Here is a 15,572-nt window from a genome sequence, read left to right on the forward strand (position 1 = left end):
TCAGGTACACATATTCCCCTTCCCGTCCGGCTCAGAGAGCGGCAGGTGGCTGATGCTGCCAGCTGCAGTAATTCAAATGAAGCAAGTCTGGGAAGACATTCTCAATGGAGGGAAAAGAAGGACCTGTGCTTGCCTCCAAATTTCAAATGTGTGGCTTCTTACTGTCCGTACTCCTTTTCAAAACCTACCCCTGGGGAGGGGGAGTCCCCAGAATAAATCCTGTCTGATACCGCAGTGGCGAGTATCGTAAGCAGCGAGAGGCAATCCGAGTCTCTCTCTCTCCCTGTAGATTTGCTGTAAAGGTCTGAAACCTCATCTCATCAAAAAATGGCCGATGAGCTGGGCGTGGAGGCGCACGCTTGTAATCCCCATGCTTGGGAGGCAGAGACAGGAGGATCGTGCAGGTTCGAAGCCAGCCGCGCAAGCTGGCTTGGGAGACCCTGTTTCCAAATAAAAATGTAAAATAAGTCTGGGAGTGTAGCCTGGAGGTAGAAGGGCTTCCAGGAACCCCAGTACCACCAAAAAAAAAAAAAAAAAAAGTGGCCGATGCAGGCAGCTGTGATGCTTCCTTATTTTAAGGGATTTCCCTCTGCATGTTGTTTTGATTTGTTTTAGGTCAAGAAGGCCTCTTGTTCTGCAGCCTGGACACACTTTGAACCTCCTCCCCACGATGCCGTATGTGCACCATGGTTATTAGGCAACCCATACCCCAGGAGAAGGGACACTCTTTCATAAGGTAAGATGACTCAGGGAGGAAATGCTCAAGCTTTTACTTTTCTCCTCCAGCTGAGCTAGTGTGGGGCTGGGGTGAAGTCAGTATTAAAGCATGCTTAGCATTCTCACGGCCAGCACCAAGAACTAAGAAGTCAGTTAGGAATGGAAAGTAAACGTGTAATTCTCCATACAACACGTGCTGAAAGAAAACCCAGGTTTGTTTGGATACTGTTTGATCTTTCTCTTGCATTGGCAGACTCCTTTAAGTGCCAAGGTCGCTTTTCCACTTAGAAACATTCCGTTAAAGACATTGCTTTGTGCATAGACACTTCCCATTCATCCCGGGCGATTGCCCACACTTTCTCTTGTAACATTGAAAATAAGCAAAAGCCTATTCTAAGTGGATATTCTTGTCTTTTATTTTTTGACAAGAGTTTAATTTCAGTGGAGTAACTAATTGAAGAGGCGGGGGAGCCTTTTTATTAAGAGAACAAATTGTCAAGAAATCTCTTATTTCTCAAATTTCGGTGAGGAAACGGCTATTTATAGCAGTAGCTTGATATTTTTACATGACATCACGTAGTAGTGATACTTATAACCATGTAATGACATAATTTTCTATGTATAAAAGCACAGCAGATATTTATACTCTTCAACTATCACGGTTTGACCTGAGTTAGGCTTAATTTACCTGGGTACAGTCTAAAAGAAGAAATTTTGCAAGGTAAATTTTTATTGGTAGGATTATCCTGAGGTGTCTAACCTACATATGAGAATAAAATGTCTTCAAAGGGCTTTATCACATAATTTTTTATTTTTATTTTTAGAAAAGGAAGCTACTAATTAAGAGAGGAGTCTAATCTGTTCTTTCAAATGAGCCCAGTTGGAATGTCTTCCTAGATGCATGCTGGAACTTAAGTTTCTGTATGTGCTTCAAAGCTTAAAAACATTTTTTTGGTACAATCACACTTAAGATGCCAGGTTTCACCATTGCAACTTGTATCTTTTTTTCTATTTGTGTGAAGATCTTATTTTATTATTTATTTACTTATTTATTTTTGCAGTATTGGGGATAGAACTCTGAGCTACTACCTCAGCCCTGTTTTTAGTCTTTATTTTGCAACATGGTCTCACTGAGTTGCAAAGGGCCTCACTAAGTAGCTGAGGCTGTCCGCAAACCCAGCTCCTTCTGTCTTAGCCTCCAAAATGCTGTGATTACAATCTTGAGCCACCATGCCCGGCTAAGATCTTATTTTATAATTGATTTGAATACATACCTCTTTTGTGACCTACTAAAAATTATAGAAATTTTAGGTTTTACTTTTCCTTTAGAAAATATATCATGTAGTTAATCAACAGGTTGTTTAGATTCTTAAGAGTTTTAAAATATATCATATGATCTTGCTACTTTGACTGTAAAGTAAAACTTCTGGAATACAGAAATTAGGAAAATGTTAAAGAGGGTTTTGCAGAAAAAGAGGGGTCATAAATCAAATATCAAAGAACCTGAACTAGGCGTAGGGGGGACACACCAGTAGAAAGAAACAGAAACAGACAAAAGAAGGGTACGTGTAATCCAGATATTTAACTTTCATTAACTTAAGCCCAACCCACTTCTTCTCCCCCACATTCCACACCTTGGGTTAAAATAAGGTGTTACTGAGCCGCTTTAGAGAATCAGCCTCAAGGAAGGTTTTCTTTTCTTTTCAACTCTCGGTCGATGTCTTTTGTCTTCGGATCACGTGGTTTGTCCATTCAGTACTCCCTGTTTCCTACCTCTGGTACCAGGTAGAATCCTTGAAGTCTGCACCTTCTATCTCCCGTGGGGCACCGCACAAATCAGAACCCCCAAAACAGGTACTGATTCGGCCTTGGTGGTGGTGGCTCTGATTCTGTAGCTGCCTGTTGTCAACCGCCCCCCCCCCCCAGATTAAAACTGTCATGTTCTTACCTTGTTTGTTTTGAGATTTCAGAAGGCTATAGAAGAAGCTTTCTGTTCTAGGAGGTCAGGGGTTTATGCCTGGTGAAATCATTTATAGTTTGAGTGAAATTACTGAAACGTAGTAACCACTGGCATGAGCTGTTGTTACTTTGGTTTACTGGTGTAGCCAGTGGACAGCTCTGCAGTGTTTCATGAGTACAGTGTCCAGAGCCACAGATCCTGTTCTTAACTCCATTATTCCGCCTTCCCTGAAAGGCAGATCCCCGGGACCTAATGACTCCTTTGTGAAAAGCGGACTCAGCTAGGATGTTACAGCACCACTGTCGGAGGAACCCTGAGCTCCAGGAAGAGTTGCAGATTCAGGCTGCCGTGGCCGCGGGGGATGTGCACACGGTGCGAAAGATGCTAGAACAAGGCTATTCTCCAAATGGCCGAGATGCTAACGGCTGGACCCTGCTCCATTTCTCTGCAGCAAGAGGAAAGGAAAGATGTGTCCGAGTGTTTCTAGAACACGGAGGTGAGTTTACTAGAAGTATACCTTTTCCCCCAAGGCAAAACTGGAAATCACATTAAATTGAAAAATACGCGTGTGCTCACACACATGTGCACGTGTGGATAATTTTTAGTCCTCTTTGTCAAATCTCAACATCTTGTTCTTTTGTGAAATTTTTTTGAATGAAACAGAGTTTTGTTTAAAATCAGATAGTTATTTATTTATTTATTTGTGGTACTGGGGGTGGAACCCAGAGGCTTTCTACCTCCGGGCTATACTCCCAGACCCACTTTATACTTTATTTGGAAATAGGGTCTCACTAAGCTGCTGAGAGCCTCACTAAGTAGCTGAGGCTGGCTTGGAACCTGTGCGATCCTCCTGTCTCAGCCTCCCAAGCGCGGGGATTACAACCGTGTGCCACCGTGCCCGGCTTGAAAGATCAGCTTGGTGATTGAGTTTTTCTCGCATAGCATATGTAGTTTCTCTCGACAGCCTGGGTTTCTCAAGTTATTTCTGTTAGGTTTTTTAGGTGCAATAAAAAGGCGAGAGAGATCAGGTGCTCCAGAAAGAATTTTAATGCGGTCTTCTCTCGGGCTGGAGACCAAGCTCCTCCATCGCTGGAAAGGAAATGCCCTTCCTTTTAAGGTTTATGTCTTGTGGGTGAGGCCATGCGTGGAAACTCCGCCCCTCTCGCGATATCACCTGTCTGGTGATGTTGCCCAGCAGAGTCTCCTTCTTTCCTAAGGTCCCGCCCCTGCAGGGAGGGACCCAACCTGTCAATTTCACCTGAGTGACCCTTCCTGGGACCTGTAGTTGCTTTTATTTTAAGAAGCAGCAATGGTTGTGGTACTTACAGTTAGGGAATTGCTCAAGTTTCTCCTGTTGATAATTGCCCCAGGAAGGACACCCTACCACGGGTTCCACTTAAACATCTTGGCCCTCAAGATCCTTTGTACTTTTTTTTTTTTTTTTTTTGGTGGTACTGGGGGTGGAACCCAGAGGCTTTTTAACTCCGGGTTATACTCCCAGACTATTTTATTTGGAAACAGGGTCTCACTAAGTTGCTGAGAGCCTCACTCAGTAGCTGAGGCTGGCTTCGAACCCGTGCGATCCTCCTGTCTCAGCCTCCCAAGCGCGGGGATTACAGGCTTGCGCCACCACGCCCGGCCGATCCTTTGTACTTTGAATTCACCTTTCCTTCTCTCTTGGATGCTTGCTTATGTTTGTATTATTATTATATTCTTATTATTATTTCATTATTCTTATAGTGTGTATGGAAATGGGGATTGAACTCATGGGTGTCCTACCTCTGAGCTACACTCTCAGCTTGATTTCATTTTTAGTGGTTTTTTTGTTTTGTTTTGTTTTTTTGGTGGTACTAGGGGTGGAACCCAGGAGCTTTCTACCTCCGGGCTATACTCCAAGACCTATTTTATATTTTATTTGGAAACAGGGTCTCACTAAGTTGCTGAGAGCCTAAGTAGCTGAGGCTGGCTTCAGACCTGTGCGATCCTCCTGTCTCAGCCTCCCAAGCGCGGGGATTACAAGCGTGCGCCACCACGCCCGGCTCATTTTTAGTTTTGAAACAAGGTCTTGCTAAGTTGCTGAGGCTGGCCTCCAACCTGCAAACCCCTCTCCCAGCCTCCCAAGGATTGGGATCACAAGCATGCGCCACCACGCCCGGCTTGCTTTTATTATTATTGCTTCGGAGCACTTGCCTTTCCAACAGTATATAGAGTTTCTAGGTGTCCTGTAAACAGACTTGTTATCTGAAGTCTAGTTCTCTGTAAGTATGTGTAGTTGGAAACTACATTTAGAATTTTGTGGTTTGCTTCGAAAAACTCCATTTCCAAAAGGTTTTTAAACTAATAATTGTTCCAAACTAATTTACTTTTTCCTGTTGTTGAATTCCAGCTGCTTTATTTTCTTTAAGATGGATTATATATATTTGATCATTTGTGCCTGCATTATTCCTATAGTTACGGTGTAAAACAGCTTGGCTGGGACTCAGGTTACACCTGTTCGTTTATTACTAAGCTGCCCAACTGACTTGTATTTGGAATTGCACGAAAATGTTAGATGTCCCCCGCTGTCTTGAGGATTGTGTGAATTATATGAATATATGATACAAAGCCTGTGGGCATGGGCGGATTGCAAAATGAATCTAAACCTGCGACTAGGAGCGGTCACTTGCCCAGGGCCCTGAATGGGAATTATATGCCTGAAATAGCTGATTGTCAGCAGGACCCGGGACTCATTGGTCTGTGCCTACTTTCTGGTTGTCTTCACGTCTTTTCACCTCACAGCTTGAGCACCTCACTTCTGAAGGTAATGAAGCGGGTGTAAGCGGAATGCCAGGAAAACGTTCTGAAAGAGCTAAAAGTGGGCGTCGGAGCAGACCTTTAGCACCTGGCAGCACTTAGCAAAAGTAAGACCAGGAGCAGAGTCACATTTTTTAATTCTGCCTCGTCCTGTTACATTCTGTTTCACAGAAAAAGTAGTTGAGAAGAAAAAGTTCACATTTTGAGAAAATACACGGATACCGTCTCCTTAATCCCAATAGGACACATCTCTGAGTAAATTACAAAGAAAGCCCAGGTGCCCTTTGACCAGCCTCCGGTCTCGGCCTGCCTGCCGCCGCCAGACGCAGCCGTGAATGTGTTTCTACAGCACGCCCTAATGCTGTTGCGCATACGGTATGAAATCATGCCGTATTGTACTGTGCATTTTTTTTAACATAAAGTGATAGGTTGGCTTACTGTTCTATAGCAGTTGTCTTCTACTCCCTGCATGATTTAAAGATATTTTTAACATCACAGGTCTGCTCTTGTATGTGAAAGCCACCATAGATACATAATGGGTGTGACAGTGTTCCAATAAATCTGGGTGTATTGGCGCGTGCATGTAATCTGATGCTGGGGAGGCTGAGGCAGGAGGATTGTGAGTTTGAGGCTGGTCTGGGCAACATAGTGAGACCTCATCTCCCCCCCAAAAAAATTGTAATTTCAGTACTTGGGAGGCTGAGACAAGAGGATTGCGGCCAGCCTCAGCTCCTTAGTGAGGCCCTCCACAACTCAGTGAGACCCTGTTTCAAAATACAGAATTAAGAAATTGAGCTGAAGGTGTAGCTTAGAGGTAGAATGGCCCTGGGTTCAATTTGCAGCACCACAAAAAAAAGAAAAGAAAAAAGAAAAGAAACAAAAACACAATGATGAAAGAAAAAAAACAGGAACGCCAGTGATAGAGCACGTTTGATTTGTGGGCCACAGTTCCTAAACCCTGTTCTCTTTACTCTCACACACAGAGAAGTTGGGCATGAGGGGTAGCTCAGTAGTAAAATGTGTGCCTGGCAGGCATGAGGTCCCTGGGTTCAATCATCAGCAACACACACACACACACACACACACACACACACACACATTAGATAAAAGTTTGCATGCTATACAGTTTTCTCATTTAAAAGTGTACAATTCAATATCTTTTACTCTATTCCTAGAGTTGGGCATCCATCTGCACTATCAATTTTAGAGAAACCTTACATGAGTGCAGTGTAATTAATGCATCCAGATTTAGTCTTATATTTCCAGGGTTGTATTTATGAATATGGGTATACTATTATTGTTTAACTGTTCTTGTATTTATGACTATGAGTATACTATTGTTTACTGTTCTCTTATTTTTTGACCTTTCCTTGAGAGATTTTCTTTTTTGCGAAGGTAATCCTACATGATTAAATTAAAAACAGGGGTGCTGTAGACCGATGGGCTGCTCTCTAGTCCCGCCCCTCACTCCTCCTCGCCTTGGTTTCTTTTGTACCTGTGCAGCCTGTGCATCGAGGCAGAAGTATCCTCCCATCCTCACCTTCAGCTGTTCTGTTCCCTGTCTTGACTTCGTCCCACGCAGCCTAGTGCTGGCCCCTGTCGGTGCACACTCCATCTCACATTCCATCGTGTGGCTGGAATTGATTAATGCATTGCTCCTGTTGTTGGACACTTTTAAATTGTTTTCATTTTTCTGCTAGAAATAGTATCACAGAGAATGTCCTTGACTGATCTTTTTACCTATGTGAGCGTTTCCGTCTTGAATAATTTCTAGAAGTGCACTTGACAAGTCAAAAAGTTGAGAAATGCCGGGCATGGGGGCACACGCTTGTAATCCCAGCATTTGGGAGGCTGAGACAGGAGGATCCTGGTTCCCAGCCAGCCTCAGCTACTGAGTGAGGCCCTTTGCAGCTCAGCGAGACCCTGTTTCAAAATAAAGAATAAAAAATAGGGCTGAGGGTATAGCTCGGAGGTAGAATGCCCTGGGTTCCATCCCCGGTACTGAAAAAAAAAAAAAAAAAAAAGTTGAGAAATTGTCTTGCAAAGAGGTTGTAATTGCTGTGTCCTTGCCGAGTGGGCAGGATAGACAGACAGCGCCTCCTCTCGGGCCTTGGTGGACTGCCAGGTGGCCTTCTCTTCCCCTGTGCGCCCTGCTGGCCTCTCTCTCTTTTTTTTTTTTTTTTTTTTCCAAAACTGACATATGGCCGGGCGTGGTGACGCACACTTGTAATCCTGACACTCGGGAGGCTGAGACTGGAGGAATCTGCAGGTTCGAAGCCAGCTTCAGCTACTTAGGCTCAGCAACAAAGTGCGACCCTGTTTCCAAATAAAATAGAAAATAGGTCTGGGAGTGCAGCCCAGAGGTAGACGGCCGCTGGGTTCCATCCCCAGTACCACAAAATAAATAATAAAAAACAAAACTGACATGTGATTAACAAAGCATCATAAGACAGGTTTTCTGTCTTTTCCCCATTGACTTGTAGTAAATGCTATCCACCATAAACACAATACTTGTATGCCATTTTGTTAGTTATTTGTTGCAATAATCTTCACCCAGTTTGTAGTTTTCTCATCCTTTCTATGGTACTAGGGCTCAAACCCGGGCCCTGCACGTGCCAGGCAAGTGTTCTGCCTCTGAGCCACACCCCAGGCCCATGTTATCACCTTGATGTTTTTTTCTTTTGCCTATGGTTTGTGCCTTTGAAGAGGTACATCATACCAAGGGGTCATTATTTGCTAATATTTTCTTCTAAAACGTTTTGTGGTGTTTAGGTCTTTGATCTGTCCAGAATTGGTTTGGGGGTATGAAAGGAGGCGTGCAGGGACGGTTTTGCCTTTTTCTCCCAGAAAGAGAGCCTCGGTGGTCCTCTCTTTCCTGGCACTGGTGCACTGCTGGATCAGACGCAGGATGCTCGTGTCTGTGTGCCTCCATCGCTGAGGTTAGTCTCTTTTAGTCAGCTCTTTCGTCGCTGTGACCAAATACCTGACGAGAACAGCTTAGAGGAGGTTTATTTGGGTTCACAGTTGTGGACGTTCAGGCCGTGGTCACCTGCTTCTGAGGCAGAAACCGCGGCGGCTGTGGCCTTTGGTGGAGAGGAGCCGCTGTCAGTCAGGCGGCCAGGGCAAGGTGGAGTCCCCCAGGCCATGTCCACCTCCGCGCCCGGCTGCATTGTGTAACACTTGAGCTTCTCTGGCGGGCATTTTACATCCAAACCGTAACTGAGTCCCTGGGTCAGTGTTAGACTGCTTTAAGTACTGTTGCTCCATAACAGGTTTAGGGTGGGAGAAGCTCTTCAGTGTGTGTGTGTGTATTAGTGGGGATTAAAGGTAGAGGCATTCTACCTTTGAGCCGCACCCCCAGCCCTTTTTAATTTTTTATTTTGAAACAGGGTCTTGCTGGGTTGTGGAGGCTGGCCTTGAACCTGTGACCCTGCTTTCTCAAGTACTAGGATTATAGAGCTGGGCCACCACGCCTGGCTCGTTTGTCCTTACAGTGTATCTTTTACCCTAATAGAATAAGAGATTGAGAGGATGATTTCCCACACATTAGGAAGGAGTTTGGCAAAGCTCGGGAGGGAGGAGTCCCCCTCCCCTCGCGGGCTCAGTGATGCTAGGCATGTCCCTATGTAGCTGAGTCCTGGCTCTCATCTCCAGACCAGCTGCTGTGCAGCCACCTGCGCTTGTGGCCCGGAGACCTGGTGGTGCAGCAGAGGCCGCTACCGCCCCTGTATTCTTTCCCAGTGAGTGGCACCATGGCCTGGATCTGCGCTGGAGATCTACAAGCCATGGCGGACACCATTCTCCTTACTCCGTATATGATCATTGTTGATTCTGCTTCGTAAACAGCTGCCACATCTTGTCAGCAGAGGCGCCGCCCTGCTCTTAGGGAAGCCTCTTTCCCACCAGGACTGGGGGTGGGTCTCTTTCACCCCTGCTTCATCCCCTAATCAATGCTGTCTGTTAGAGATGGAAATAAAACAGTTCCTCTTCTGAATCATCAGTGGGGCCCTGTTTCCTTGAGGATGCGACCCAGGTCCTTCCTGGGGTCAACACACTGTCCAGCTCCTCCCACTGACCAGCTGCAGCTCTGAGCGGCCTGGGCTGAGCTCGGGCCCTCGCCTAGGTGGGCTGCCCACCCACCGTGGCCAGCTCTCCCTTGTTTGTGTCCACTTCTCCGTTGAATCTCACCTGCCAGTCTCTCGGGGGAAAGTTTTTTGCATCTAGACAAGGTCAGGTGAGAGCCTTCTATATGCCCTGTCGCAAGCTGCCACTCCTCCCTCTGGGGCGCTGGCCTTCTGTGATGTAATACTGCCCCCTGGATCTTTGATTATAGCACCTTTGATAGACATAATGAATTACTTCAGTTTTCTGTTCAACGTCTGGAGCCCCACGAGGGTGGAACCTACAAATGCTTTGCCCCTAATAAGAAAGAGGAAACACTGTGATGGTTTATGTAGGAGAGATAATACTAATCTTTTCTTTTACCAGAAAATGCTGTGTGAGAATGGGCTAGCCTGGTGGGATTAAAAGGTTGCCTGAGCCGGGCGTGGTGGCACACGCTTGTAATCCCCGCGCTTGGGAGGCTGAGACAGGAAGATTGCACAGGTTCAAAGACAGCCTCAGATACTGAGTGAGGTTCTCAGCAACTTAGCGAGACCCTGTTTCCAAATAAAATATAAAATGGGTCTGGGAGTGTAGCCCGGAGGTAGAAAGCCTCTGGGTTCCACCCCCAGTACCACCAAGAAGAAAGGTTGCCTGAAGTCATCCTGCCTGCTCTTTTCAGAATCACCAGTAGGAATGAGTGAGAGAATGCAGAAGCCAGAGGGCAGCTTCGTCCCCTCTCTGTTCCCTCTTCTCTCCTCTCTTCCCCTTTTCCTGCTGTGTGTGTATGGGGGGGGGAGTTCATAGATGGAGGAGTTGGCTATTGGGTCCCCTATACATCATTTACTCATTTATTCAGAAAATATTCGTTGAGCATCTGCTGTATTCCAGGCTCTGAGTTAGGCACCAAGGTACAGAAATAAGCCACTATGGTTCTGGTTGCCTGGCATTTTGTAGTTCAGCAGATGGGTAGATTTATAACCAGTATTTGCTGAGCATTTAATATATGCCACATTCTTCACAACAACTCTGAGGATCATGTTATCAATAAAAAAAATAAAACAGCTGTAGAGGAAAAAAGCCAGCTGCAGAGGCGTCACTCGTGCGCCCGAGGTGCCGCGGCTGGGCTGGGCAGCTGGGGTTGGAAGGGTCGTCTCCGCTGTCAGTCGGGGGGAGGGAAGCACGGCCGCTGCAGTGAGGAGTTAGGCGTCATGGAGGACCAGGTCCTTGGTGTCTGCTCAGGTCAGGGTGGCAGGGACGGTTTCTAGAGAAAGTGGAGTTTCAGTAGAGGCCTTGAAAGATGTGCAAGACGTGTAGCGGGGCGGGAAGGAAGGAGGTATGGACTTTAACACTAGCACGGTAAATGAGGAGGTTGAAGGAAAGAAGGAGCAGGTTTGATTTTAGGAACTGAGAAGAGCTGAGTTGGACTGGAACGCGCCCAGTCGTTCACTGTCGGGAGGGTAGTGAGCTGCGCAACATTCACCGGGGAGGAGTGGAAGAAGCAGGCACGTTCTACGTAGTTCTGTGGTTGTAGTAGGTGAGCGTATCTGAAGGACCCAGGGCATAAGAAGAGCAGGGCCGCCAGGGGGACTGAAAGAAGCCAAGAATAACTGAGGACTGGGGCCGGGGGTCAGGAAGAGAAGAGGCGCCAGGTATTGAGGGCCAGGGCCAGCAGAGGGCGGGGCAGTGGTCCAGATGTAGCTTAAGCAGCAGGACACGGAGGGTCAGTCCACTCATACAGCTGGAACTTGTTCGCCTGAGTGTATTAAAGGATCAGATTTGACCAGTTCAAGTCCATAGTATGCCCGCGTAGTGGATCCGCCCGTGGGTGGTGACACAGAGCTGGCAGAGCTCAACTCGAAGGCTGCCTGTGACCAGGACTGGGCAGGACGGCGTGACCACAGGGGAACCCAGTGTTGAGGAAAACTAGGCGTGTGTGAGTTGGATAACTGATGCTGTCAGTATTTCAAAGGGGGAAAAAATGAGACTCTCTTTTTAGGTTGGTCTAAACCTGTGCCATTGATAGCTCGGGAGCCTGTATACAGTTCAGTTAAATTCAGCACATTCAGTCCTCAGTCACACCAACCGTGCTTTAAGGGCTCAGTAGCCACGCAGGGTTAGTGGCTCCTGAATTAGACAGCACAGCTATAAGACATTGGCCTGTACAGAGAAATGATATTGTATCATCTTGCTTTAAATATCCTGCTTCAGACTGCCGAAAACTTGGGGTTTTATAACCTCCAAAAATGTTCCAATTCGTCCACACAAATGGGATGCTTCAAACAGTGCTTCTGTACAAATCCTGGTCATCTTTATGACCAGCGCAGTGTGCTGTCCAGGTTGGAAGGGAAGAGTATTAGGAAAGTAGGGATTATAAGAAGCCATTATTGTTATCTTTATTTTTTAATTTTGAATGTGCCTAAAAATTTCCAGGCAAATTGGACATCCCAAAACAGTACCGTGAAGAAAGCGTATCCTGGTGCGTCATTCATCTCTAGATTGAGTGTTGTGGCCGGAAGGGCGTTTGACTAAAGCTCTGATGTTGTGTATAGAGCAGATCTCCAGGAACCTGGGGAGAGCATCTTAAGTCTTCTCTTGATAAAGTACCATCCTCTTGGTGAAGCCGGGTACAGTGCTGCATACCTATGATCTCAGTACTTGGGAGGCTGAGACAGGAGGATCACAGGTGGGAGGCCAGCCTTAGCAGCTTAGCGAGGCTTTCAGCAGCTTAGCAAGACCTTGTTTCAAAATAAAAAAATAAAAAAGGGCAGGGAGGGAGTGTGGCTTGGAGGGAAAATGCCCTTGGGTTCCATTTTCAGTACAAAAAAGAGAAATCCTGTGGTAAAATACATGAAAATAAGTAAGAGAGATAAGGGAGTAATCAAATCCACAGAAGAATGGTAAGAATTATTTTTAGCTTTTCAGAAATGAAAAGTTTTGGAAACAATAATCTCAAACATGGTAAAAAAAAAAAAAGCACATCAAAAGGCCTTTGCACAAACTTGTAGAAAGCAGTTTGCTAGTATACTTAGCACCTTAAAAATGAAGATACTTTTGCCTAGTAAACTAGGTATAGTCTATTGGTTTAAATTGGATCAATAACCAAATTAAATTCTATAATTTATCACAGAGACAATCTTTAAATAGGAAATATATTCTATATAATAATGGCACCTCCACTACATGTAATTTAAAATATGGAACCTTTTCCAGCATCGTCATAGAGAAGGATTAAGTAATTAGTGTGATTATAATTACATTTATTTTTTTTAAGTATAGAAGAAAGGCTAAAAGTCTGTATTAGTAGCTATTAGGTAATACTATTTTTTTAACCTTTGAGTGGTTCTGTCACAAATAATATAAATATGTTTTTGGCTCATTTTATCTCTTAAAAGACAATAGCATAAGACAGTGCTTATAAAAGTATTACTGGATTTATACTATATAAAGATGTAACATGTATGACAGTGAGAGCACAGGAAAGGGGACAGGAAAGGTAGCTGTACGCACATAGTTTCTCTATGCGACTAGAATTAAGCCCAAAGTAAAAAAGGGGCGAAATAATAGAGGAAAACAAGTCAGTATAATTGAAATTGGGCAAATAATAGAAGAAACTGATGGTAACTAAAAGTCAAAAGATGATTCTTTGTAAAGATCAATAAAATAGGTAATGCTCTAGCTAAGCTGATGAAGAAAACGAGAAAAAACAACTGTTTTCTAGAATGCAAAAAGAGACATTACTACAGATCCTATAGATGGCAAAAATGTAAGAAATACGATGAGCACCTTTATGCCATTTGGAAGAAATGGAATGATTGTTTAAAAGTTTAACAGCTATATGTTAATTTGAGAAATTTAATTCATAATGAGTATTTCTCTTGAAGAAGGTGTTGGGCTTAGCTAACTTCTCTGTTGCATTGTTTGAACATTAAAAGAACAAATCAGCCGGGCGCGGTGGGCGCGCTGGGCGCGCTGGTCACCCCGCGCTTGTCATCCCCGCACTGGTCACCCCGCACTCGGGAGGTGGAGACGGGAGGAGCGCGCTGGCCTAAGAGACCCTGTTTCCACATAAAAATATAAAAATAGGTCTGGGAGTGTAGCCCGGAGGTAGAAGGGCTTCCAGGAACCCCAGTAGGTCTGGGAGTGTAGCCTGGAGGTAGAAGGGCTTCCAGGAACCCCAGTACCACCAAAAAAAAAAAAAAAAAGAAGAAGAAGAAGAACAACAACAACAACAACAACAACAACTAATAATAATCCTTAAAAGAACAAATAATAATCCTTTGCAGATTCTTTGAGAAAGTAGGAAAAGAAACATTTCCTAACTTCATGTATAGGCTTCATTGCCAAAAACACTGGAAGACAAGAACCGTGTTCCTCATGAGGACAGATACAAAAAGTCTTGAGCTGGGTTGTGGCGCAGCGGTAGAGTGCTTGTCTAGCATGCACGAGGCCCTGGGGCGAGTCCTCATCACACGGACGTGCGTGTTAACAAAGTCATTAACAGAAGACTAGCGGCAGGGGCCAGTGCTGTGCCTGTGAGCCCAGTGCTTGGGAAGCTGAGACAGGAGGATGACAGGTTTGAGGCCAGCCTCAGCAGCTTAGCAAGATACGCAGCAGCTTAGTAAGACCCTGCTTCAAAACTGTTACAGATGGTAAAAGGCGGGGGTGTAGCTTGAAGGTACATCCTTGGGTTCCATCCCAGTACCCAAATCAAAATAAACAAAAATCTACAAAACACTAGCAAGTCAGTATATTTTGAAAAAGGATATTACCTCATGGCCAAATGGTATTTATCTTAAGAATTCAAGATTTAACACATAGGTTCCCAAAGAGGGCAATACCACCCCCAGAGGGTGCTTAACAAAATATAGGTACATAAAAGACACAAATTCGTCACTGCACTTTCTGTTGATTCCTTTACAGAAGGCAGGTTTCTTGCGTACACTGAGTAACCTTTTTTCTGAAAAGGAAGTGGAAACCTGTGGTTTAAAACGTATGAATCAATAGGGTGATAGTTTACTATATGAGTGGAATGAAAGACAAATACTCAGTGGACGTTTCATAGATACAGGAGATGCGTACAACAGCAAATACTCGTTTCTAATGAAGATCACAGAGACGGAGGATGGTAACGTCTGACTTACGTAGTGCGCCATGAAAAGCCGCCGCTTCCTGCTACTGCACGCTCTCACTCCCAGTATGTACTTTACCGTTTATTCAACGTTCTTTTTTTTTTTTTTTTTTTTTTTTTGGCAGTACTGGTGATGGAACCCAGGGTCATTCTAGCTCCAGCTACACCCTCAGCCCTATTTTTTATTCTTTATTTGGAAACAGGGTCTCACTGAGTTGCGGAGGGCCTCACTAGGTAGCTGAGGCTGTCCGCGAACCTCGATCCTCCGGTCTCAGCCTCCCGAATGCTGGGATGACGAGCGTGCCCACCACCCGGCTCTATTCAACATTCTCGTGATGAGAGAAGAACAACACATGTAGTTTTCTGTTTGCAGAGAACATAATTGTGCATGTAGAAAGTTGCCAGAAGCTTACCAAATTTTACTAGCACTAACAAGTAAATTTTAGCTGGATTATGCAGGTCAGTATTAAAAAATTCAATGTAACTTCTTAGCATTTTGACATTTAGAAAATAAAATTTAACTTATTATATATGACAACAGAACTTACAATTCTCAGTAGGTTGCGGAGAGTCTTGCTACAGTGCTGAGGATGTCCTTGAACCTGCGATCCTCCTGTCTGAGCTCCCCAAGTACTGGGATTACAGGGGTGTGCTGCCACGCAGGGCTGGCAGTTTCTCCTAAAGTTAAGGGTATATCTAATATATGATCCAGCACTTCTCTCCCACAGTTTTACCCGAGTAAAATGAAAACATGTATCCACATACATGCTCGCATATGGATGTGCACAGCAGCAGCATCCAAATGGCCTCAAATTGGAAATAATTCATGTCTACCTGCTTACATAAATGGATACAAGATACATTCATGTC

The 15,572-nt window shown here is 44.8% G+C and overlaps 1 protein-coding gene across 1 annotated transcript in view; it reads left to right on the forward strand.

The window, feature by feature from the left end:
- Positions 1-2,956: 2,956 nt before the first annotated feature.
- ASB7 (ankyrin repeat and SOCS box containing 7) overlaps positions 2,957-15,572 on the forward strand; it is a gene marked incomplete at its 3' end in the record, with an annotated part of 28,358 nt that continues 15,742 nt past the window's right edge. Inside the window, exon 1 of the mRNA XM_080693490.1 lies at positions 2,957-3,173. Coding sequence (XP_080549616.1) covers positions 2,963-3,173 — 211 coding nt within the window. The 5' untranslated portion in view covers positions 2,957-2,962. The remainder of the gene's footprint in view (positions 3,174-15,572) is intronic.

Source organism: Muscardinus avellanarius (assembly GCF_963383645.1).
Source record: "Muscardinus avellanarius genome assembly, chromosome: 3".
NCBI classification, from domain to species: domain Eukaryota; kingdom Metazoa; phylum Chordata; class Mammalia; order Rodentia; family Gliridae; genus Muscardinus; species Muscardinus avellanarius.